The sequence below is a fragment of the Euprymna scolopes genome, chromosome 45 (genome assembly GCF_053919585.1).
Source record: "Euprymna scolopes isolate OS-2025 chromosome 45, ASM5391958v1, whole genome shotgun sequence".
Lineage (NCBI taxonomy): Eukaryota > Metazoa > Mollusca > Cephalopoda > Sepiida > Sepiolidae > Euprymna > Euprymna scolopes.
Window position 1 is genome coordinate 7425081 of NC_136526.1, and position 27384 is coordinate 7452464.

General features: G+C 36.6%; 2 protein-coding genes across 5 annotated transcripts in view; one reads left to right on the forward strand and one right to left on the reverse strand.

Moving 5' to 3' along the window:
* Positions 1-6087, reverse strand: part of LOC145269028 (transmembrane protein 107-like) — a 32390-nt gene extending 26303 nt beyond the window's left edge. The window contains exons 1-2 of the mRNA XM_080124615.1: positions 6003-6087; positions 2714-2846 (exon numbers count right to left, since the gene is read on the reverse strand). Of these exons, the coding sequence (XP_079980741.1) occupies positions 2714-2800 (87 nt within the window). The 5' untranslated portion in view covers positions 2801-2846; positions 6003-6087. The remainder of the gene's footprint in view (positions 1-2713; positions 2847-6002) is intronic.
* A 14351-nt stretch (positions 6088-20438) lies between these two features.
* The window catches only part of LOC145269029 (coatomer subunit beta'-like), a 122456-nt gene continuing 115510 nt past the window's right edge, over positions 20439-27384 (forward strand). For 2 of the 4 annotated variants that reach the window (XM_080124616.1, XM_080124618.1), the window contains exons 1-2: positions 20439-20588; positions 25565-25702. In XM_080124616.1, coding sequence (XP_079980742.1) covers positions 20586-20588; positions 25565-25702 — 141 coding nt within the window. In that variant the 5' untranslated portion in view covers positions 20439-20585. The remainder of the gene's footprint in view (positions 20589-25564; positions 25703-27384) is intronic. The other 2 variants (XM_080124617.1, XM_080124619.1) reach the window with 1 other exon arrangement.

Here is a 27384-nt window from a genome sequence, read left to right on the forward strand (position 1 = left end):
CGCCAAGCTAATCAAGAATCTTGATTCCAGTAAAGCAACTGGCCCTGATGGCATTCCAGTTATAGTGCTGAAAAAGCTCCAACCAGAACTTGCCCCCATACTTACAAAACTGTTTAAGCGTTGCTTTAAGGAGAAGTGCTTTCCAACACCCTGGAAAACCTCATCAGTATGCCCTGTATTTAAGAATTCAGGTGAAAAGTCATCTCCCTCTCAGTAAAGACCAATAAGTCTCCTGTGTGTCATGAGTAAGTTGTTGGAATCCATATTAAATAAAGAAGTAGTCAACCACCTCAACAGGAACAACCTTCTTAGTGACACGCAATATGGTTTCCGCTCTGTAAGATTTACAGCAGATGTGCTAACGGTTATATCACACAGGATTAGTGAATTTCTTGACAAAGGTTTCCTTTCCAGAGCAATTGAACTTGACATATCGAAGGCCTTCGATAAGGTATGGCATAAGGGTCTACTTCACAAGATTTCCAACTACGGTATTACTGGAAATGTTTTCTCAATCATTAAATCATTTCTCTCCGATAGGTTAAAAAGAGTAGTGGTTGATGGGAAGAAATCAGAGGCCCACAGTATTAATGCTGGACTCCCTCAGGGGTCCATCCTGGGTCCAACTCTCTTCCTGATCTACATCAATGATCTCCCTAAACACATACTTAAATCATTCGTTGACATCTATGCTGATGACACGACCATCTATGGCAACACATCAAAGGCTGTAAATGACAAAGTTCTCTCTAATTCTCTCTGATCTTGAGCACATGGTACAATGGGGGAAGAGGTGGCTGGTCACTTTTAATTCATCCAAAACCAAGCTTCTAACTTTACATCATAAATGCTCTGATCCCCATCTGGCATCAATTGAAATGGATGCCTCTCATCTTGGGGAGGCTCCATGTTTTGACAAGCTTCTGGGTTTGACCTTTACTCCTGATCTAAAATGGAACACGTACATCAAATCTGTTGCCAGGGACGCTGGGAAAATGGTGGGATCCTTCTACCGCTCCAGAAGATATCTCACTACTGATGCAATTCTCTTTTTTTTTTTCTTTTTGTTTTTTATTCAATTTTCACCCCAAACAAGGCACAGTGCCACTTTGAAGCAGGGGGCTACTATCAGGGACTTAATTAGCGGGGTCATTATGAAGGGAGATGAGTAGAAAGATGTTTGTTAACATTACACTTGAACTTCTGCATATCATTGCAGTTGGGAAAGTAGAATCCCGGAAGGGAGTTCCAAAGACCCGCAGTTCAGGGGAAGAAACTATTGGAGTAAAAGGCTTTCTTGCACCTAGGGATCTCTACTGTAAAGGGATGAGACTTAGTAGCTTGTCGGGTTTGTCGGGGATAGTTACGTCGGGAAGGTACAAGTGTTTGCAGTTCGTCAGAACATTCACCATTGAAGTATTTGTAGAACAGGCAGAGGGATGCAACATCTCGTTGATGGGACAGAGGCTGAAGCCTAGATGACAGTTCAGGACCTATCAGGTTGGCGACTCTCTTTTGAACCCTGTCCAGTAGCGAGAGACAAGAAGCAGATGCACCAGCCCAGATGTGACAATAGCACTCCATACATGGGCGAATGGTTGCCTTATAGAGGTATAGGATACTGGCAGGCGTAAGTAGTTTTCTAGCACGGTAGAGGGAGCCAACCTTCCTTGCAGCAGCCTTGGCAATGCTCTCAATGTATCTATTCCAGTTCATATTCCCTGTAAACGTTAGGCCGAGGAGTTTAAAAGAAGTACTTTCAGGTAATGTGTTCTTGGCCATTGCTATTGGTGGTAGAGAAGGTTTCTTGTAGTTATTGAAGGAAACAAGCTTAGTCTTAGCAGCATTGAATGTGACCAACCATTTTTGTCCCCATTCCACTACGGATTGGAGGTCATCCTCTAGTGTTTCTGCCATTTCCTTGGATATGTGTTCATTTGTTTCTATCTTTATAAAAGCCAAGTACGTCCAAGGATGGAGTACTGCTGCCACATCTGGGCAGGAGCTGCTAAAAACAGCCTATCCTGCCTTGACAGAGTACAAAATAGACTTTGTGGTTTAGTGGGGGATGCCCTTTTCTCTTCCCTGCAACCTCTCTCCCACAAAAGAGACGTTGCGAGCCTGTCTTTGTTTTATCGCTATTTCCATGGCAGGTGCTCGTCTGAGCTCCAATCCTTCGCCCCCCCCCCCTCGCCAATCTTTCACGAGAAACACCCGTCTGGCTGAAACTACTGTCAATAATTTTCCCCACTCTTTATCTGTGCCTAAATCCAAACGTAGATTCCATGAGCAAAGCTTCTTTCTTAGAACTGCATGTCAGTGGAACTCTTGCCTGTTTCCCACCTGACTACAACTTGGACGTCTTCAAGTCCAACATAAACAAACTCCTGACAAACCGCCCCCTTAAGTAAGACACTCTATCAAAACCCCAATACTAATGATTACTACAATACTATCTCATTGATTACTGTACACGCAATAACCCTTATCCCTGAGTGGCCTTCAGGCCTTGATAAGTGGTGACCCCCATGTAAAAAAAAAAAAAAAATTCTTTGTTTATGATATTGATTTAGATACAGTGGCTAAGACTTCTCACTCTGTATGAGCCCTGCACCTATAGCAAATAATTGTAACCTTTTACAAAGAACATCATGGCGAAACAAAAATAAACTCATACTTACATATAAAATAACCATTAAAATGGATAACTTACCCTGGATAGCAAAATCATGATAACAATCACCAACTGGGAAATGATGGCTAAGAAACGGGTAGGCACAAGATATGATATGCTATTCATGATTTCGTCTTTTGAGTTCTCCCTTTGAGTATGAATAATTTTTTACCTATTAAAAGAATGAAAAATTAAATTATACAAGATGAAACAATAAAAACGTTGCCCTAAAGCCTGGATCTTTTTGAACTTGTGGGCCAGCACCGAGTCCTGTTGCCACACCTAGGGTCTGCCAGCAGCCACCTGATTGTACCAGGGGATCACCACACTCTTCAGCATATCCAGGTACACTTTGGTGTACACTGGCCCACTTCCTCCCGACTTGAACCCACTGGACTACTTCGTTTGAGCATATGTCGAGAGCATCATTAACATGACCTCCCATAACACCAAAGCCAGCCTGATCGCCACCATCCGCCAAGCTCCCGCTAGCGCTTGTAGAAAAGGCATGCTCCTAGTTCCGGACCTGTATCCAGACGGTGAACACTGCAGCTTAATTTAAAAATTTTTATTGAAAAAAATCAATTCAGGTAACTTGTTTATGTACAGGGTGGAACGATAAAATTGTCTCCCTAGAAAAGATGACATGATTCCATTTCTGTTTGATGAAAACCGGTTTTCTCTTTTTGTTGCAGACCATCTACTTTTGACCAGTTGTGTACAAATCCCAAGAGCGATAGAAGCCTTCTATCATGTCTGAAAGTGACACAATGTTCAATGAGCGAGAGCAGAGATGCGCCACTTTACAACTCATACTCTCTACCGATCCAAGTTATGACAACAGGACCATTGCCAGCGCCCTAAAAATGCATTGCTAGATTGCCACAAATAACAGGAACGTGCCCAGGGTGATGAAAGCAAAGTGTCCAACCACAGTTATGGTCTTTGGTGCAGTTTTAAGTGAGGGCCACATCATGCCACCTCACATCATTGAAGTCGGCTTCAAAGTTAACAGCAAAGTGCACCTGGATGTGTTGAAGAGTGTGGTGATCCTATGATGCAATCAGGTGGCTGCTGGCAGACCCTGGGTGTGGTAACAGGACTCGGTGCCACCCCACAAGTCCAAAGACACTCAGGCTTGGCTTCAGGAGTATTACCACTTTGTATCCTTCTCTCACTGTTTATGCTCTTTTATTAGAAAAAAAATATGTTGTCCAAAAACAGTTCATGAAAGAATATAAAAAAGACCAAATTTGGCCTTAAAAAGGCCAATCTGTCAAACCTGGGTTTTTATAATACCATGGTGTTTATAATATGCTGGGACACGTAAAAATTTACCGAAAGCGATTTTACCCAATTTTCTGTAAAAATACTTATAACTAGAAATTTCTATTTAAAAAAATTTTTTTTTTGTACTCTTGCATAATTTGACTCGAATTCTCGTGAATTCCCATCAAGCATGGATCGGGCAAGACCGGAAATTATCGGTGTCGGCCGAGCGTCGTAACAGATGCAGACTAATGAAAAACACAAAACAAACCAATAAAAAAAAAAATACAAATGCAAATAATAAAAAATAACAACAACCCCCCCCCCCCCAAAAAAAAAACTACCTTGAAAAATGAAAATATGTTTATTTCATTTTAGTATTTAATTTTTTTTTTTTTTAAATATTTATCAACAGAATGTTTGTTTTTTTTCTCCAAGAAAAGATTTTTTAACTGTATAATTGTTAGGTGTAAGTACAATTTGTTTTTGTTTTTGTTTTGTTTTCTTTTTTGCAACCATATTTTTTTTCTTGTTTGTTTTTTATTTTCAAGACTTGTTGTTCAGTCAAGTTCTTTTCGTGGCACTGTTGTACATCTCCAGGAGAAACCATCCTTTACACACGATCTTTTTTTGAGTAGACATTTGCGTTTACAATTGTTACACCTCATTTTTGGGGGGACAGCAATTTTTTCTCCTGACAATATGAGATTGTCTGCATCGATGTTTTCATTTCTTTTTCTAACCTGTATAGATTTATTTTCTTGCCTGTCATTTTTCTGTTTAGCGAGTTTGAAAATATATTTGTCAGTTTTTCTTTTTTGTTGTTGGTTTAGTCGCTTTCATCCAATTCGAATGTCGTCTGCTTCCATATAAACGCTTTTTCATTGGCTAATCAAACTCCCAAAAATTCAATTAAAAAAAAATAATAATAAATAATAAATAACTAATCAGAAAATAAAAAGTCACCCCCGCCCCCTTAATATCACGTTAAAAATTACTAAAAACATAACAGAAAAAAAAAAATTAAATAAATAAAAGAAAAGGTCGAGTTACCGTTGCAACATTTGAACAACGCTCGGTTGACACCGATGATTGCCGGTCTCACCCGATCCATGCTTGACGGGAATTCACGAGAATTCGGGTCAAATTATGCTTCGATTGTTGTACATTTAGTCTAATAAAAATGTTGAAAAAAATAATAAAAATGAAATTTTTTTTGGTTTTATTTCCGCCTTAGGGTCTAATAATGTGTTTTATATGAAAATAAAATAGTTTTTATAATTTTTTGTCCGTCAAATAATTTACGCCCAAAACTACAAGTTTAGCAGCGTAAGTTATTTGACAAACAAAAAAATGATAAAAACTTTTCTTTTTTTTTTTTTGCAGCGAAAAAAACAATTTATGATACCGAGCAAAAGGTTCGGTTTTTAGGAAGAAAATCTACTGTTAAGGGTGGGGAGGGGGTGTCGGCGCTTTAAATTGAGTTATCTCCCCGTGGCGTGTTCAAAAAATACAAAGATGGCTACCTTCAACGCGCGGTCATAAAAACGTTGTTTTTTTTCCGCTGTAAAAAAAAAAAATAAAATACTCGATCAAATTAAGTGAAAAAATTTTTTCTCGAAGATTTTCACATTTACTTCTTGTGTATATTTATTTTTCGTATAGTTGTTTGTTGCTTTCTCTGCTAAATTACCAAAATAAAATTTAAAAAAAAAAAAAAAAACGCAAATAGCTCACAAACGCGTAGGTAACCCAAAATAAATTTTTAACTAATTTCACAACTTTATTTCCTTTAAAATAACCCATGTCGGTAATAGTAATGATTAGTTAATTTTTTTTTATAATCTTATAAAAGTTGAAAAAAAAATATTAGAAAGTTTAGAGTGATCTTTTTCCGCTCTTGTTATTGTTAGGTTAGAACCACTTCTTTAAAAGTAAAACAAATATTAAATAAAACTACTCGAATTTAAGAGGTTTACAAATATTCATAGTCATTTTAACTCGGCAACTAGAAGACGATAATAATTAATATAAATTTAATTTAATATTAGTTTAATACCTGCTCCTTCTTTAGAAACTTTGTTCGTCGTCAGGGGAACCGCTTAAACAAGTAGCGTCATTTTTATTTTCTTTCTAAGTTTGAGAGGGAGAGCGTTACCGTTAAAGGGAGACCACTCTCATTTAACTTAATTGAACTTAACCGGCTTTTTCTATAATTGCCGAACTTGTCGACTTGAAAAGTGAATCTAGCTGGTATATTATTTTATTATTGGAATTCTTTGAGATGAGTAATTTGTATACTTATTTATGTGCGACAACAATTATAGAAGGCAGTAATTACTGAGGATACAATTAAGAGACTCAACATTCCAATCCTGTCGTGGTTCTAGGTGTATCAGAATTTTTGTAGAAATTTTTGACACCCCTAACACGAAACTGCGAATAAAATATAAAAAAAACTCGTAATTTCTCTTTTAAAAGTGGGTTGTTTATTTTCTTTATGGATTATACTTCCAAAATAAACTATTAAAGTTGTTTTAAAAGTAATAGAAATATTTTTTTTTTTTAAAAACAGTCATGAATTTTACGAACTCAATATTTTTCAATTTTTAAACTTTAAAAATCTATAAAAAATTTTCTATTGATTCTATTTTTACGATATTTTCAGGGTCAATGTGAAATTTCATGCTCTTTCCAATAAACCGAATATAATATTTTAGACAAACCATTTTTTTTTTATTCACGCCCCCCCCCCATTTTCAAGTGTCTATTAAAAAGTAAATAATTAATTTACTCACCAAAGTTTTATATATCACAAATTGAAGAGAAAAGGTCAATAAATAATATATTCAAATTTAAAACAAAAAAGTAGTATTTTTAGAAATTTACCTGTAAAGTTCGAAGTTTAAAACCTTTTTTTTTTAAACCACGTTGTTTGTTTTTTCTTTTTCTTTTTTTAATGAAACCTTGGCCCTTGCTCCTTTAATTGAAAAAAAATTAGGGCTTGAATTACATTTTTCGAGTAGTTATAAGCTTGGAAAGACAGCGGGTCGAATAACTCACGCCTCCCATTTTGAAATGTCTATAAAAAAGTAAATAATTAATTTACTCACCAAAGTGTTATATATCACAAATTGAAGAGAAAAGGTCAATAAATAATATATTCAAATTTAAAACAAAAAAAGTAGTGTTTTTTAGAAATTTATCTGTAAAGTCCGAAGTTTAAAACCTTTTTTAAAAAAAAGCACGTTGTTTTTTTTTTTTTTTTTAATGAAACCTTGGTCCTTGCTCCTTTAACTGAAAAAAGAAAAAATTAAGGCTTGAATTAAATTTTTCGAGGAGTTATAAGCTTAGAAAGACGGGGTGGAATTATTCACTATTTTTCACAAAATTTCTGACACACTTAGGATTTTTCTCACAATATGTTTGCAAATATTTAACCGATAAACTCTTAAACTATTGGTCACATAACACTGAAATTAACAGGAAATAACATGTTAGCATTTAATATCTCTTTTACTTTGTGCGTATGAGTTCTTTCCTCATAGGTTCCGAAACGGCTGAGCCTATCTTTTGCAAATTCCACACAAATCCAATTTATATTTCTGGCAGTGTTTTTAGATATGTCTTGTACAGAAAATCTTCCAATAATTATCGACAATCGAAAAAATCCGATCTTAAAAATCGTCTTTTTTCTCTTATAGATAAAAATAATTATTACAGGGGAATATTTTACGTTACACCGGCCGCCTATAAGAGAAAAAAGATCGTCAAGCCTAAATATCAGCTGACGTGATATTGTAAACAAACACAGACGGAATTTTATGAACGACATTATCATTATTATTTAAAAACATCTGTTTGTGAATTATTCCATCGGGCAAATTATTCCTAGTAATATATAATAATCAATAGAGGATTGATTCTATAATAATACATAAGAAATTTGCATAAATTAAAATATCATGTTTAAGCGTATTGTATGACCAGGCAAAATGAGCGTCCGGCTAGTTATCTATATAAATAAAACAGTATATATCTGTGCCCGTGTGTAAATATTTAACTGATAAACTGTTAAACTACTGGTCACATAACACTGAAATTAACAGGAAATCGTAATCATACACCAAGGATGGTTTATAACAAGTAAAACCTTTGTTTGGATGGATGAATAATGCATACAGATATATATAGGTAAGTCAAACTGTAAAATCCAAATGTGCGAGGCACGAAAATAGTCATAACTTCCTTAATTTTAATTGGATTTGAAAAAATTTTAACAAATCTTTTCTTAGCTCATCAAGCTCTTTCTATGTATACCAATATTGAAATATTTTGAGCCATTTCACTTTTTTCATGTGTATTGCTAATAAAACAGTAGATGTATATATGTGTGTGTGTCTGTATGCAAATATTTAACCGATAAACTCTTAAACTACTGGTCACATAACACTGAAATTTACAGGAAATCGTAATCATACATCGCGGATGGTTTATAATGAGTAAAATCTTTGTTTGGATGGATGAATAATGCGTAAAACAATATGCCAGCAAGTCGAAATGCAAACTGTTCATTTCAACTTGCCGACATATTTCTGTTACTTTTGTGCATGCGCAAATTCATTCATCAACTTAAGTGATTTAATTTTAAATCTTTCTTATCTATCTGTCGATAGCTCAAATGATAGGGAATATGGCTAAAGCACTAAATGTTTTGGTTTGAATTCTAGCTGATGGTACCCAAGTCATTTCTTTTTAAAACGTTGGGATAATTCCAATTTTTTTCCTGATTCTGATACAAGTACCGATTCCGTACTAAATTCCCCGATTCCAATACAATTACCAATTCCGATTCTTTATAAATCTCTAAATATTAACTATATTTTTTTCCCGACTACTGCAAAATCACCTGCTAATTGTGAAGATATTTTCTCAAATGTAAAAACACACACGTGGGAGAGATGAGGGGGGGGGGGTGATCTATAGATGTTTATTTTAATGGTTGTCTAAAATCAATAAATATTTGTTATTTTATCATTATATCAATGTTGTTTCAAAGAAAAAAGATAATTAAAAGAATCGTTTTTGGCATCGGAAAGTAAACTCAAATTTTTCCGATTCAGATACTGATTCGGATACCAACAAAAGTCCTGATTTTTCTGATTCCCGCTTCCGATTCTGATTCATCGTCTCAACACTAAAAACAGGTGGGAGAGATGGGGGGGTGGGTGATCTATAGATTTTTATTTTAATGGTTGTCTAAAATCAATAAATATTTGTTATTTTATCATTAAATAAAAAAAGATAATTAAAAGAATCGTTTTTGGCATCGGAAAATAGACTCAAATTTTTCCGATTCAGATACTGATTCGGATACCACCAAAAGTCCTGATTTTTCTGATTCCCGCTTCCGATTCTGATTCATCGTCTCAACACTAAAAACTTTTGAAATTACTACTATATATTAGATACAATATAATATTCAATAGAGAATTAGCTCTATGTTGCAGGGGAACCACCCTCTAAATGGACTCAACCATCGTTCATATATACCGGAACTCTTAACGATCCCAGGTAGGGTTCTAGTTCCAAAGTTAGCCTCATGGCATGGCTCGGTGGAACTCCCAATCTACTGCATGTGTGCTAGCAAATCTGCGAATGTTTGCAGGTTTCAGTTCTCACGGACAGAGAGGTTAATCCTTTGACCTCTCGTCTGGCCCCAGAATCGACATCATATTTGTGATGATTTCAAAACACCATCGAAATTTGTCACTTTTCCCCAACACTACAAAACACAATAAATTCATAACTTAACTCTTTCTTTCAGCCAGGTTACCCGCCACTGCCTGGGCACCCAATAATGCTTAATAGTTAATACCAGTATAGCTGCCCGGCCTTACTCAGTGTTTCGGGGGTCTTAATCTCCTCCCAATGGGGAGCTCTACCGCTCCCAGAGGCAGTCACACCACAGTCTTACCATGTTGTTCTGTTTTTATTATAGTTCATTCATAGCCATGGAGCTGCTAAAAACAGTCTATCCTGCCTTGACAGAGTACAAAATAGACTTCGTAGCCTAGTGGAGGATGCCCTTTTTTCTTCCCTGCAATCTCTCTCCCACAGAAGGGACGTTGCGAGCCTGTCTTTGTTTTATCGTTATTTCCATGGCAAGTGCTCGTCTGAGCTCTAATATCTGGTCTCCCCTCGCCAATCTTTCACAAAAAACACCCGTCTAGCTGAAACCACTGTCAGTAATTTTCCCCACTCTTTATCTGTGCCTAAATCAAAACGTAAATTCCATGAACAAAGTTTCCTTCTTAGAAGTGCACTCCTGTGGAACTCTCTTCTGTTTGCCTGTTTCTCACTTGACTACAACTTGGATGTCTTCAAGTCCAACATAAACAAGTTCCTGATGAACCGCTCCCTTAAGTAAGACACTTTATTAGATCGCCATTACTAACGATTACTACGATATTGTCCCATTGACGCAATAACTCTTATCTCCGAGTGGCCTTCGGGCTTGATAAGTGGTGACTTCCATGTAAAAAAAAAAGAAAAGAAGCTGCATGAATTAAAATATATTTATATAAAGCGTATTTTATGATCAGGCAAGCCCCCCCCCCACTCCGTGAAAATGCAGTTACAAAAAATATCAACAGGAAATCTACACCAAAAATTGCGAAAAAGTATTCACTAGAATTTAAATTAAAAGTAAAAACCAATATTATCGTGTTTTGCTAATCTGCCATTGACAAGAGTGGAAATTCTCTAAAGCTGTGACAGAGGAGATCTCTCTCTCTCTCTCTCTCTCTCTCTCTCTCTCTCTCTCTCTCTCTCTTTGACGGAATGGTCATTACTGACCAGCCGTGGCACTCTTTGAGAATCGTTGCCATTGACTCCCATTCTGAGCTATTTAGAGCAAGTCAGCCATGATAATGTCAACAATGTCCTTCACATTGTCTGACATTTTTGTTTTTGGTCTTTCACGTCCTCATTTGCCAGGGGTTGTACCAAAAAGCAGATCTTTTGTTAGGCTGTCTGTTCTAATCACGTGTCCTAAAAAATCACAATTTCTTGTCATTGATGTTGTCCAGCAGTCTTTGGCATGGTCCAGTCTTCACCAGAACCCATTTGTTTGTATGTTTGTTTGTATGTTTGTCCACCCAGCTAACACAAAGGAGTTTTTTCAGTCTCATTTTAATTAAGAAAATTATTGAAATTATTTTTTTTTTTTTAAAGAATTATTGGAAACACTTAAAATCCTCTTTTTTTAAAAAACTATTTTGAGAATATGATGTATTGCATGCATTTTTTATGAGGTTTTATGGTGTTTGAAATGTTGTTATTTCGATTTCGCCACCTAAACTCCTGTATTGCTCTAGAAGTGTAAGCCATGTTTAGTTTCAGAACAGTTTCTGATGGTTCGTTGTTTTACACAAGTTCTGAGAGGTGACTGGTTTGCAGTAGACAGAACAGTTTTTGATGGTTCGTTGTTCTGCACAAGTCCTGAGAGGTGACTGGTTTGTAGTAGACAGAACAGTTTCTGATGGTTCGTTGTTCTACACAAGTTCCGGCAGTTGACTGGTTTGCAGTAGACAGTTCTAGAGTTGGAATCCACAGAGCAAAAGATTCTTCCATGTCGAAACGAAAAAAAAAAAAAACATACGCGAAATTTCTACAGAAAGGTTTAATGGAGCAATTCTGGTTTCTGATTGGTTGGTAGCAGAACGTGAATTAATTCGATTCGCCAGTTCCTAGCAGCATCGTTTATAAATAGAATCTCTCGACTGTGCGGTATCATACCCAATTATATGACAAATATTGTAACAATTGCTAACAAAAACTATCATACCCTGAACAGACTAATTTTGGGATGATTAATCAGAATTGGGATCGGAAAAATCGGAGTTTTTTTGGGGTATCGGAATTGGTATCGGAATCGGAAAAATTTGAGCCTATTTTCTGATGGCAAAACTGATTCCTTAAATTATCTTTTTTTATTTGATTTCAGTTTAACAAAAATCTTCCATTGCTTGTAGTAATAATAAAATAATAAATATTTATTTATTTAAACTTCCAGTAAGACTAAAATCTCTAGCTCACCTCCTCACAAGTGTGTTTTTACGTTTGAGAAAATACATGTACATTTAAGATGTGTGTTTTTACAGTAATCGGGACAGAATCACAACTTTATAGTAAAATATTTAGAGATTTATAAAGAATCGGAATCAGAATCGGTAATTGTATCGGAATCAAGAATTTTGTACGGAATTGTGCCGACTATAATATGGTTGACTTCAAGTCTAACGTAAACAAGTTTTTGATGCGCGGTACCATATAAGTTAACAAATTTACCGAATTTCCATTACTAACAATTACTATGTCGTCCAATTTTTACTGTACACGCTTTAACCCTTAACCTCGAGTGGCCTCTTGGCCTTGATAAGTGGCGATGCCTATATAAAAAAATAAATTGGTAATTGTATCGGAATCGGGGAAAAATATTGGAATCATCCCATCACTAATACAGATGCTAAGACCTCTTTAAATGTATGTATCGAAATAAATAACCATCCTTGTAACATTTTGCGCATCACATAAAAAAAGTAAAACCAACACAAAGTCAAGTATCTGCAGAATGTCTTCTTGGTTCCTCCTCTTCTCTTTTCTCTCTCCCAACAATCGAACACAGCATATAATAACAAAACTCTAAAGCACGTCTGACAGCACTGACTTCTGCCAACAGTCTGCCCCTCCTCTTAACAACACAGGCTTTTTATATCGCAAAATCGTTCACCTCTATTTGCATATTCTTCTAACTCACGTGATCACTACTCTATAAATAAGAGTCTTGACCATTTCTTTTCTTTCTTTTTATTTATTTTTGGTGACCGACCCGCACGTGGTCTATCCAGGTAAGTCACGCATTTCTCCACACTCCCCCCTGATCTCATGATCACAAACAGGACATGCGGGCAATCGTCGTTGGCGGGTACTCCTTCGAAGAAGCACTTCCTCATTGCTGTTTTCTTCATTACCACCATCATTACTACCAGTCTGTTCCATTATCCCGTCTCGTGGTTCCATAGGCGGTGTCTCACAATCAGGGCAGGGGGGCAGTATCCGTCTTTGTCGGGTACTTCTCCGAAGAATCGGAGGCGTCATCTCCTCGGTATGCTCCATCATCCCTTCTCGCTGGGTTTCGCAATCACGGGGGGTGGGCAGTATTCGTCTCTGTCGAGTATTTCGATGAGGCATTACTTCCTTGTGTCCATCGCTCTCCTCACTATTGTCATCAGTATGTCCCATCATTCCCTCATCTGGTTCTGTTGGTGGTGTTTCTATGCTCACCTGAAGGGGCAGTAAGTGATCAGGATCATCTCTGAACGGTGTGTGATCCTCCTCATCGTCCTCAGAATCAGAAGAGGTATAACAAGGGCGGATATCTTTTACGTGACGTGGTATGCCACCAATCAACATGGTCTGAGGACTTATGATTTCATCTATTTTTCCCCGGAAAAATTTCGTAGTGCACCCAGCATTTGGGGGTTTTATCCAAACAAGGTCTCCCACCTGATATGGTGTATTGACAACACTCACCACTGATGGTATGGCATCAACTCCTTTCACACGCTGTTCATATTGGTAAATCCCATTGGCTGGTGCAGTTGCTGGTGTTGCATTGTCCTTGGGTGTTATATTATACCAGTACACAGCTTCTGGAATAGAGCACTGCGTCCTGGCTGCAATTCTTTTGATGGTGCGGTGACACCGTTCTGCTATACCATTACCCTCGGGATAATATGCACACCGATAATGCATTTTAATCCCCCATTCGTGCACGAATTTCTGAAATTCTTGACATCGAAATGTGGCGGCATTATCAGTCAGAATTTCAATCGGGGCACCACGTTCAAAAAAGACGGCTCTCAACTGTTGTATAATGCTGGCTGCATCCTGTCGTGTCAACAGGCGCCATATTGTGAAACGCGTCGGGCCACAATCCGTCATAGTCAAAAAATGTTTGCCCCCATAATGTGTTATGTCCATCCCTACTCGCTGCCAGTTGCCCTCCACCTCGAGCTTCCCTTTTTGCCATTGGGATGGTGCCGGATCAATTCTCTGACACTCTTCACACGAACGTATGGCTGCTTTCACTGATGCTTTTGTAGTTGCATGGCATACTCTTCGGACAAAATATGCAGTCCTCTGAATTCCAGGATGTCCAATCTGCTGGTGTATCATACGGATCTGGTCAGGTGTTAATTGATCCGTTACAGTCGCGCATGTTTGTTGTTTAAGATCGGATCCCTGCCTCATTGCATCGATCCACCTCTTTGGTACTCGAGTCAAGCTATCAGCCAAATTCTGCATCGACGAGACTAACGTAATGTCTACCTGCAAGCTGTATTCGTCAACTAGACGCTTAATTATTGCTAGTCTCCTTCGTACTAGCATTTCACTTGCAGCTCTAGTCTTAACTCGAGCCTTTCCAGTCAAGGTGTCGGTTAACCAATGGTAAACACACAATGAGTCAGTGTGGAGATGCACAACATTAGTCTGCCATTGCAATGCGAGATTAAGACCTTTTAACGTGGCATCAAGTTCTGCCAAATTTATATGTTGGGCATCATTTTTCGGACGAAGCCAGCATGCATCTTCCACAACAACACCTAGTTGCTCCAACACGACACCTGTAGCCAACGAACTTGCGTCAACCCATGCATTTAGTTCGTTTCCAGACACTTGCCACTCACCCCGGGCAGGGTCATTCCTATGCACTCTGGACAACATTTCAGCCATCATTTGTTGGAGAGAATCATCATCCGCAACATCGTCCCATCCTTTTGTTACTGTAGTCACTCGTCTTTTCACCACTCCTGTTGCCGATCGGAGCCATCCACAGACAGGTAGATGTCCTACCAATTTACCACAGATAGAAAACACAGTACGTCTTGTTAATACATTGGGTAACTTTGGAAGTGGGCTCCCTCGTTTCCATCGCAACGTATTGCCCTCCTCCCAGACCTCGAGGCCTAGCACGGGCACTCCATCCTTTAGGCGCTTAGGGTCTTTGCTTATTAACCCAAACGCTTTCAGTTTTATTCGAACTGCATCCGCAGACATTATGTCCTCATTAACATAGATGTCATCTATGTAGGCTGAAGCAGCTTTTGCTGTGGTCTCATCCTGCATCAAAACAGTTTTAATAATGGTTGTCATAATCAAGGGTGCTACGTTTAGGCCAAAACCCAAACGTGTCAAACAATATAGTTTTCCCTTGAGTAGTACTGTCTGAAACGGCCATAATGACTCATGGACACGTATCTGCAGGTAGGCCCTCTTTAGATCCAGAAGTGCTACATTGCTCCCTTTTTGACGCCACTCTCTCAGTTTAGCAGCGCACACATCTGCGTTTCCGGTAAACGCATCAACATGCCGATTCAACTCTCGGTAATCCATTACGGGACGAATTTTTTCTTTGGTAGGTTGTTCAACAGCCATGAGCGGAATTAATCCCTTGGGTGGTCCCAGACGTTCCTGTGGGTATGGTATTAACCAACCGTTGTCAATCCACATCTGAAGTTCTTCTTCATATGCGGCCCTATTCTTGGTAGAAACTGCATACTCTGGAATCGTGTTGCACAGCCGATCTGGTTCCTGGCCCATGGCCCATTTCCACTTTGCAGTCCACACCCTTTCGTTGTCATCAAATGTAGCACAGAAGTCCTTTTCTTCAATCGACATGGCTGCACAGACGTCTTTCCCTTCTCCAAGCCTGATACCTCTAGCTGCTGTGATTGTAACGCCTCCTAGTGCTTGTATTGCATCAATTCCAAGCAACATGTCGTAGCCAAGGGGTTTCTCCTGCATCACCAGAACGTCAACTTTAGCTGTGTCACCCTTCTCAGTGCAGATTGTGACTGTCCCTTCACCACAACATACCCGTGATAAGCCATTGATGGTCATAACGCCAACTGGGTTCCTCCGCCACACCGGACAGCAATGGGCACTAACTATAGACCGGGAACACCCCGTGTCTATAAGTGCTGAACACTGCACATCATCAAGTTTAACGCTAATGACAGGCAATCCTGTGTTTATTGGTTGGCAGGGGGCAAGGGTAGCGATAGTACCTTGCCCCCAACTTCGTTTCCCGAACAGTTGCGAGATATGTGCCCAAACTTATTGCAGCGATAGCATTGCACTGGTCTCTTTGATTGTGGATATACACCTCTCCTATCACTCCGGCACTCTTTAGCAAAATGATTGGCCTCCCCACATTTATAGCACACTGGGGTGGCATGCTTATTACTTTATCGTTGACCCCACCAAACGGTACAGATAATTTTCGCAGGTCGGCTAGGTACACGTCGACTGTTTCCTTGGGTTGAAGTGTCCGGCTCGTGAACTGTTGCCACGCAACAAATGGATCTGTACCAAACGCTGTATACAGGCTCTGCTTGATTTCATCCCAGTCTGGTTCATCCCCGAGTTGTTGGTAGACTGCATAGGCCCCTCCGGTTAGCCTCAAAGGGATAACTGTGGCTGGTTCTTTAATTTTGCACAGTTTACAGATTTTCTCTGCCTTTTCAATCCATTCAACGACAGCCGGTCCAGTGGTAGATCCGTCGAACTCGGGTATTAAGCGAATGTCGAATCTGTCCATTGTTAGTAACCGCACACCAAGCGCCGAAATAGCTTAAAACCAACACAAAGTCAAGTATCTGCAGAATGTCTTCTTGGTTCCTCCTCTTCTCTTTTCTCTCTCCCAACAATCGAACACAGCATATAATAACAAAACTCTAAAGCACGTCTGACAGCACTGACTTCTGCCAACAGTCTGCCCCTCCTCTTAACAACACAGGCTTTTTATATCGCAAAATCGTTCACCTCTATTTGCATATTCTTCTAACTCACGTGATCACTACTCTATAAATAAGAGTCTTGACCATTTCTTTTCTTTCTTTTTATTTATTTTTGGTGACCGACCCGCACGTGGTCTATCCAGGTAAGTCACGCATTTCTCCACAAGTGATAAGTGGCGATGCCTATATAAAAAAATAAATTGGTAATTGTATCGGAATCGGGGAAAAATATTGGAATCATCCCATCACTAATACAGATGCTAAGACCTCTTTAAATGTATGTATCGAAATAAATAACCATCCTTGTAACATTTTGCGCATCACATAAAAAAAGCGTGCAAAGAGACTAACAGCTGGCTTTCATAACCGTGGGCTAAGTGTCAGAAATTTCATGAAAAATAGTGAATAATTCCACCCCGTCTTTCCAAGCTTATAACTCCTCGAAAAATGTAATTCAAGTCTTAATTTTTTTTTTTCAATTATAGGAGCAAAGACCAAGGTTTCATTAAAAAAAACACAAAAAAAAAACAACGTGTTTTTTTTTAAAAAAAGGTTTTAAACTTCGGACTTTACAGATAAATTTCTAAAATACACTACTTTTTTTGTTTTAAATTTGAATATATTATTTATTGGCCTTTTCTCTTCAATTTGTGATATATAACACTTTGGTGAGTAAATTAATTATTTACTTTTTAATAGACATTTCAAAATGGGAGGCGTGAGTTATTCGACCCCCTGTCTTTCCAAGCTTATAACTACTCGAAAAATGTAATTCAAGCCTTAATTTTTTTTTTTCAATTAAAGGAGCAAGGACCAAGGTTTCATTAAAAAAAGAAAAAAAGAAAAAACAAACAACGTGGTTTAAAAAAAAAAGGTTTTAAACTTCGAACTTTACAGGTAAATTTCTAAAAATACTACTTTTTTGTTTTAAATTTGAATATATTATTTATTGACCTTTTCTCTTCAATTTGTGATATATAAAACTTTGGTGAGTAAATTAATTATTTACTTTTTAATAGACACTTGAAAATGGGGGGGGGGGCGTGAATTAAAAAAAAACGTTTGTCTAAAATATTATATTCGGTTTATTGGAAAGAGCATAAAATTTCACATTGACCCTGAAAATATCGTAAAAATAGAATCAATAGAAAAATTTGATACATTTTTAAAGTTTAAAAATTGAAAAATATTGAGTTCGTAAAATTATTTACTGTTTTTTAAAAAATAAAAAAAAAGATGTCTATTACTTTTAAAACAACTTTAATAGTTTATTTTGGAAGTATAATCCATAAAGAAAATAAACAACCCACTTTTAAAAGAGAAATTACGAGTTTTTTTTAATATTTTATTCGCAGTTTCGTGTTAGGGGTGTCAAAAATTCCTACAAAAATTCTGATACACCTAACCATGAGCTCTATTAAATTGCACGTACATAAACGTGATTATTTCAGCACGGTCCATATTCTGTATGTGCTAACAATTATTTGCCACTTTTTCGTCTACTATGTCAAAAGTATATTTGGCAACACCTTTTTCGTACTTCTACAGTGTATCACCGAAAATGGAGACGCCATTTTTTTCGCGCATGTCGTTAAAATCTGAGGGAGAAATCAGTATTTTAAACTATGGCCGAAGCATGGAATAAATAACAAAAAAATTAAACTTCCGGAAAGAACTATGAAAAAAGTAAATAAAGAAAGTGGAAGAGAACATATATCCGCCATTGTTTAATTGAAAATGTTTCAACTTAATTAATGAAAACCGGAAAGTTTTTCATGAAACAAACAAACAAAAAAGCGCGCGTGCGCGTGCGCACATACACACACACTTATTATTATTATTATTATTATTATTATTATTTTTTTTTTTTTTTTTATATATTTTTTTTTTTGTTACTATTAAAAACAGAAAATGAAAAAGACATTTTTATTAAGGACAGAAAATGCATATTCATAATTGTCTAAACTGGACGAGCGAGCGTCATTTGAAAACCAAAACATTTATTGTAATAAAAATTTATCAATATATAATTATAAAAACATTTATTGAAAAGTTTGCGTAAGGAAATATAATTTTAATAAAACAATTTTGTAATGAAAGCAACGTTGGATTTTTATAAAATAGTTTGTTTTTGTTGTTCTTAAATAAATAAATAATTTTAATGAAACATACAGCAAATTTGAAGAGTCAACAACAAATTAATTTAAATGAAACCGAAAAATCATTATCTAGTTTAAATTTTTGTTATCTATTTCATGTTTCGGTCATAGTTTAAAATACTGATTTCTCTTTCAGATTTCAAGGACAGGTGCGCGAAAAAATGGCGTCTCTATTTTCGGCGATAAACTGTAGAAGTATCCATCTTTTTATTATTAATAAGGTACTTGTACAGTTTAATCAAGACATTAAAAAATGAAAATATCTAAAAAAAAAAAAAAAAGGGTTTGTATTACTGTACACATAGATTCGAAAAAGTTGTCAAAAAACAAATATATAACAAATAAATGTTATCAAAGGCAAGATAAGTTACTTTTCTAGCTAACTGGATATGTTTTCAGTGTTTTTATTTAATGTAACATGTTTATTTAGCTCGAAAAACATACTGTGTTTACCGACGTATTGGAAAATTCAAAATGGCACCCGACTCTCTCTTTAACACGGTAAGTTTGGGAAAAGGTGCTATAAAGATAAAACTAGACAAAATACTGTTAGAAACTCGCTCAATATATGTTACCGTGACATAGGTTGACATATATTCGGTGGGTTTTTAATAGTATTTTGTCTAGTTTATTATTTATAACACCTTTTCCCAAACTTACTGTGTTAAAGAGAAAGTCGGGCGCCATTTTGAATTTTCCAATACATCGGTAAACACTGTATGTTTTTCGAGCTGAATAAACATGTTACATTAAATAAAAACACGAAAAATATATCCAGTTTGGAAGAAAAGTAACTTATCTCACCTTTGATAACATTTTTGTTTTTTGTCAACTTTTTCGAATCTATGTGTACAGTAATATAACCCCCCCCCCAAAAAAAAGGTTATATTGCACGTATACGTTATGGAACGAACTTCTCCGAAAAAAAAAAAAATCACTTAATTTCATCAAGTATTTTTTATTTTACAGCGAAAAAACAATTTGTTATGATACCGAGCAAAAGGTTCGATTTTTTTAGAAGAAAAGCTAGTATTAAAGATGGGGAGGGAGTGTCGGCGCTTTACATGGAGTTATCTCCCCGTGGCGTGTTAAAAATTTCCATAATGGCTAACTTCAACGCGCTCTCATAAAAACGTGTTTTTCCGCTGCTAAAAAAAAAAAAAAAAAAAAAAAAACTACTCGATCAAATTGAATTAAATTTTTTCGGAGATCTTCAGTCCAAAACAGATACGTACAATATACCCTTTCTTCGATATTTTCATTTTTTAATGTCTTGATTAAATTGTACAAGTACCATTACGTAACATATTGGTTAATTAAACACATTTTAGATCAGGGAAGTAGTATCGAGGTCACCGATAGATATATTGTAATATTGTGTAAGACTAAAATAAAAAAAATAAAAATATTCCAAGGGCAGATAATTCTGTGCGTTTATTTGTTTACCGGAAATCTCATAGTACACAAGACGCATGCGTATTCGTCTATGTGTTTACCGGAAGTCTTGTGTAATGACGCATGCGCAATCGAAACTAAACAAGCCACGTATGACTGAGTGACATATTCCCTTCTCGTTGAATCAGTTTTTATTTAGGCGTTCTATTCTTCGTTAGAATTATGGTAAGTGTCTTTATGCTATTTACAAAAACAAGAATTATTTAAAACTTTTTAACTGTTAGCGTATATGAAGACAAAAATAATTAATATCCGATGTATATATATATATATATATATATATATATATATACTTTTAGCTATAAAACAACTATTGGGTCGACACCTATGTCAACTTAAGTCAGATAGCATATAAATACTTTTGCTCGACAAATAACAACATTAGCATTGAGCACTATTGAATCAGATATACATCTAGATATTATATTATAATATGTAACTATGTAATAAATTCGAATTTATCGTGTGCGTGCATATATCGAATTGTTAAGAGGCGTTCTTGGGGTGTGAGGAAGTCGCAAAGACATACAACTTGACTTGTTGATGTAATCCAAACAATCGGTATTTTTTTACGACCTGCCCCAGCGTAGTATAAACACCCCCAACTTCCTCATGTTAAGGACGACTTTCGAGGTTGGGTTGTTTATTCCGAAAGGCGTTCTTAACATGGGGAGGTCGAGGGTGTTTATTACTACGCTGGGGCAGGTCGTAAAAAAAAATACCAAACAACCTATATATATATATATAATAAAATGCATTTAGCTTTACTGCGGTTTCACGGTATCACCGTTTATCTCTACTTTGTGTATGTGAAAGAGTTCCGGCAGACCTGAACGATAACCCCCACCCTATAATCTTTATAGTATGTAGTATAGTTTTTTTTTTGGGGGGGGGGGGGGTATTCCGAAAGCCGTTCTACATCTGGGGAGGTTGGGGATGTTTTTACTACGCTGGGTTAGGTCGTAAAAAATACTAACTGCAGAATACCGGTAAAAATTGTGTGTGTGGGGGGGGAGTGGTTCTCATTCAGTTCCGCCAGAGTTCCCTATGTACCCCCAAAACGACTGGGCCGATTTTTTTTTTTTTTTTTTTTTTAATTTCACACAAATGTACTTCGTGTGGCAATGTTCTTGGATAGGTTTTGTATCGGAATGCCTCCGATAAGTATCAATAATCGAAAGAAAAAAAAGGCACCATTACAGTTTATTCGCCGAAAATGGAAACACCATAAGAACCTTTCATAATTGAATACCTCCCTAATAAAAAAGGACGGAAAACATAAAAAATGTTCTTGTAAACCACTCATGAAAACTTTCTTTTTTTTTTTTTTAGATCAATTAAAAAGCGTTAAAAACTATGGGCAATCTCCAAAAATACCGTTAGGGCTTACAACATGGCCGCCAGAAGAGTCACGTGATCCGGTTGATCCAAAACATGAATCGCCGTGTTACGAAACCGGAAAACGCAAATTTAAAGCAAACTTTGACAAACAAACATAATAATTAAGTACAAAAACAGTTTTTCAATATCATAATAATAATTTATTTAGAACGGTCATTTAATTTTTTGTTGAGAAACAATCAGTTTGTTTGTTTTTTAAAACAGTGTTTATAAAAAATATTTTATTCAGAGTTTTTCATAAAAATGGTATTTAAAACAAGGTGTTCATTTTTTTTAAGATGTAATGTTATAAAAATATGATGTAAAAAAAAACAGTTTATATTTTTAATTTTCATTTTATAAATTTAGACAGAATAGATGGAGGCGATGCAACAAATTAGCTCACAATATTATTTGGGCCGACTCTTTCACGCCACATAAATTCATTTAAATATGAAGTGAAGAGAGCCCTTGATGTACCGAATTGACGACAAAGTTTTTTCTTCGCTCGCATCCACGTATTTTCAATAAGTTGAGTATTTATAGTCGCGTCGTTAGGCTCCACAAAATTCTTTCGTGGACAACAACATCGTGGCTGTAAATACCAAAGTCAATGTCTGCTACGGTTGCATAAGCGCTCCACCCATCGCTTATTATACAAGTCCCGGGTAAGATCCATTGGCGAATTATAGGGACCAGAGTTTCACGTTTTCTGTCTGGAACCTCGATCAAAAGGCAATTCTTAGAGCCTCGTTCGATGGCGCCGAACACCCAATGGCTACGTCGGACAGTTCCTCTGTGATATTTCCGAGGGTAAAAATGGTTTTCATCAATTTCAACCTCTTTTGGGGTCCAGGTCTCATCTACACCCCCCAATTGAATTGGGTTTTGTTCAATGTACTGAGTGCACACTTCCCTCAAAAAGTTGCACCAGTCGCTCACTGTGTTGGCACTCACCTCACTTTCTGTTGCCATAGTTTTTTGTGGAAAATCCATGCTCCACATATACATAATTATTACAATGGTTCTTAGATTGAGGTTGCTTCTTTGAAAAAAAGAGTTCGTTCTAATTGTATTACGATATCCATCGTTTCGGCAACGCCATCTCCAACCATCCTTGGATTCGGAATATCGAGCCAACACACATGGTGACCCACAAATTTGACAATTGCATGAATTGGCTATCAGACGTCTCTGTGCAAGCCATGTCAATATGTGCACGTCATCTGGCATTGCTAACATTAGCCGAGACAATGTCATAGTTTCGCCAAGTATAGCGTTATTGTCATGAACACGAGGAACGAGGAACAAGGGTGATACGTTAAGGGCCATTGATATTTTTGTAATTCTCTGAGGTAGGTAGCAGTTCCAATTTCAGGAATCGTCGTGGTTCAATTCCAGGAATTGTCATGGTTCAATTGCGTTCCGTCGACCAGACCACTTGTTTGTTCTGAATAAAATACTTTTTATAAACACTGTTTTAACTAAAAACAACCTAAGATTGTTTCTCAAAGTTTGCCTATTTTTATAACAACATTATATTAACAAAAAATTAAATACAAACAAATTGTGATTGTTTGTCAAAGTTTGCCTTCAAGGCTGCGTTTTCCATTTGCACGATTCATGTTTTGGATCAACCGGATCACGTGACTCTTCTGGCGGCCATGTTGTAAGCCCTAACGGTATTTTTGGAGATTACCAAACTATGTAACAACACAAAAAATGAACTACGTATATATATATATATTATTAATTTTTTTTTTTTTTTTTTGAAAACTTTATTTCAAATGTCCGCTAAAAAGTCCTCCACGATGTGAAAACTTTCTGGGGATTTGTGTTACTATACACATAAATTCGAAAAAGTTGTCAAAAAACAAATATATGAAAAATAAATGTTATCAAAGGCAACATAAGTTACTCTTCTACCTATCTGGAAAAGTTTTTAGCGGTTTTACTCACTTTAAAACCTGTAATCAATTTGAAAATCGTACAGTGTTTATCGATATATTTTTAAAAGAAAAATGGCGGCATGCTTGCTGTTGAACACGTTAAGTTTGGGAAAATGAGTTCAAGCAAATTATACAAAATGCTGTTAGAAACCGAATATGTCATGTTAACATATATTGAGTTTCTAACAGTATTTTCTATAATTTTTTAGTTTCAACTCATTTTCGCAAACTTACCGTGTTCAACATCAAGCATGCTGCCATTTTCATTTTTCAAATACACCGGTAAACACTGTTTTTCAAGCCCAATAAACATGTTACATTAAATAAAAACACTAAAAAAATTATCCAGTTAGGTAGAAAAGTAACTTATCTTGCCTTTGATAACATTTATTTGTTATATATATATATATATTTATATTTTTTTTTTTTTTTACAGCTTTTCTGAATCTGTGTATAATAAAACAAACCTCTTTCTGGCATTTAGGGACCTCAACAGTGAAGGGGTGTAATTTTGTTGGATATGTACATCGAGAGGGCACACGTGCAATGAGTTCATCAGAGCACATTCCAGTTAAATATTTGTAAAACAGGCACAGAGATGCAACATTGACTTAACTACGTGCGAATGCATCATGTAAGAAAAACTAACGTGCGCTCGGCCATAGCGCTAATGAAGGCGGTGAGATGGCATAAAATGGTTCCAAAGTGATGGAACGATTCCAATATTTTTCCCAATTTCAATACAATTATGGATTCCGTGCTAAAATCCTGATTTCGATACAATTACCGATTCTAATTCTTTATAAGTCTAATTATTTAACTAAAGATTGTTATTTCTCCCGATTTTCGTAAAAACACATTAAATATGCCGATATTTTCCTAAACGTCAAAATACACTTGCGGAGAGTGATCTATCTATTTTAGCTTTACTGGTAATTTAAAATCAATAAATATTTATTATTTTATCATTATTACCAACAATGGAAGATTTTGCTTTAAACAAAATCAAAGGAAACAAAAAAGATAAAAGAATTGTTTTGGCATCGGAAAATAGGCACCAATTTTTCCGATTCCGATACCCCCCAAATTTTCCGATTCCGATTAATCGTCCCAACATTAGTTAATACCCTGCAAATGGTAAATTTGCAACGGGTTTGATTATCAGATTCATTGTTAGCGACCTCAAATACCTCTAAAAAATAAACAAAAAAAAAAACCCAGAGTGGTTAGTGCTCTGCTCTAGCATAAGGTAATATTTACCGAAGTTTTTTTTTTTTTTCATAAGAAAAGGTGAATGCTTTTTATGAAAACCATAAATTGTTAGGTGAAAGTACAGAAATTTTTTTTTTTTTTTCTAGAAAATTTACAAATTATTTTTTGTCAACATGTTAAAAATTAAACAAAAAAAAAATAATGGCGCTTTTTTACAATTTGTCATTGTAATGAGGGAGACAACTCTCTTTTACTAAGAGATTCATTCATTTTTTTCATCTCATAATTTAGGATGCTCAAACTAACGATACTTTCTATTTAAAACATTAAAAAAAGAAAGCCACAACAAATTTTTTTTTAATGTAACAAAGTTAACATAAAAAATACAAAATATTGTCATTATGCGACTATTAAGAGAAAACCAATATTTTCATTTCTGTAAAGATATTTAAAATTAACATTAAAATTTGTGAAAAAAAGTTTGTTTTTTTTGGGGGGGGGCTGCATTAACTCCAACTCCCTGTTCACTGAGTGAAAAATGCTTTAATGATGGCAAACAATATTTCCTTCTTTAATTGTAATATTTTTTTTTTTCTTCAGCCTCTTCGATTGGATATTAAAAGAAAGCTCTCGGCTCGCTCTGACCGAGTAAAAAGTGTGGATCTTCACCCATCTGAGCCATGGATGTTAGCTAGCTTGTACAACGGAAACGTACACATATGGAATATTGAATCTCAGGTAAGTTCTAGATTATCGTCTACAAAGCATGGTGTCTAAACTTCCTGCCATGGGAGGGAGAAATCACCAACTATATATTTGCAACTGCATGTTTTTTCTACCATTCCCCCCTCAACCCAGGAGCATATCTTAATTAACCATGTCTCTGACAGCGCAGATACAGCACTTCCTCTGGCTACCAGCACCCAAATACATGTATTTGATGATTTTTATGTCCACCAACGTAATTAGTTTGGTTTCTCGAGTTACACAACTGGTAGTAAGTTTTTCTCTCTCATTCCCTTACGCAGATTGCCACGTCCCCCCCCCCCCGATCATCAGGGTCAACAACATACAGAGTGGAACGATAAAGTTGTCACCCTAGAAAAGACATGACTCCATTTCTGTTTGATCAAAAGTTTTTTTGTTTTTTTTCAGATAATCTATTAGTTGGCCAGTTGTGTACAAACCCCAAGAATAATAGGAGTCTTCTATCATGTCTGAAAAAGTGACACAATGTTCAACAAGCGAGATCAGAGATGCACCACTGTACAACTCCTGCTCTCTTCCAATCCAATTTATGACAACAGGACCATTGCTAACACCATCAAAATGCATTGCTGGATTGCGACGAATAACATGGACATGCCCAGAGTGATGAAAACAAAGTTTCTGACCACAGTAATGGTCTTTGATGTGGTTTCAAGTGAAGGCCACATCATGCCGCCTCACGTCTTCGAAGTCGGCTTGAAAGTCAACACCAAAGTATACTTGGATGTGCTGAAGAGTGTGGTGATCCCTTGGTGTAATCAGGTGCCCGCTGGCAGACTCTGTGTGTGGTAGCAGGACTCGGCACTGGCCCACAAGACCGAAGAGACCTAGGCTTGGCTTCAGGAGGAGTGCTACGACTTTGTACTCTTCTCTCGCTGGCCATCCGTTCCTCTCCTGACCTGAACCTGCTAGACTACTTCGTTTGGTCATACATCGAGAACATCACCAACATGACTTCCCACAACACCAAAGCCAGCCTGATCACCGCCATCCGCCGAGCTCCCACCAAAGCTTGTGGAAAGGCATGCTCCCAGTTCCAGACTCATATCGAGGTGTTGATTGAGGTTGAAGGCGGCTACATTGAATAGATGTCAGCTCTACTACATAATCAAGTTACCTGAATTGATTGATTGAGGCTGAAGGCGGCTACATTGAATAGATGTCAGCTCTACTACATAATCAAGTTACTTGAATTGATTGATTGATTGAGGCTGAAGGCGGCTACATTGAATAGATGTCAGCTCTACTACATAATCAAGTTACCTGAATTGATTGATTGAGGCTGAAGGCGGCTACATTGAATAGATGTCAACTCCATTACATAATCAAGTTAACTGGATTGATTTTTTTAAAATGAAGGTGTAGTGTTTTCTTTAGGGCGACAACTTTATCGTTCCACCCTGTAGACCTGTTTCTGCCCATTGGATTATGTCAAACTCGTTATAAGCCCATCGCTCAAAATAAGGTACTTCAAAAAGGCTAACTATGGAGTCGTATTTTTTCTCTGAACGGTGTGTAAATGAAGCTTTTTTTCTTTTTTTTTTACATGGAGGTCACCACTTATCAAGGCCCGGAAGCCACTTGGTGATAAGGGCTACTGAATAATTCAAAGCAGTGATTAAAGTATACGGAAGTTTTATAGGAAGCATAAT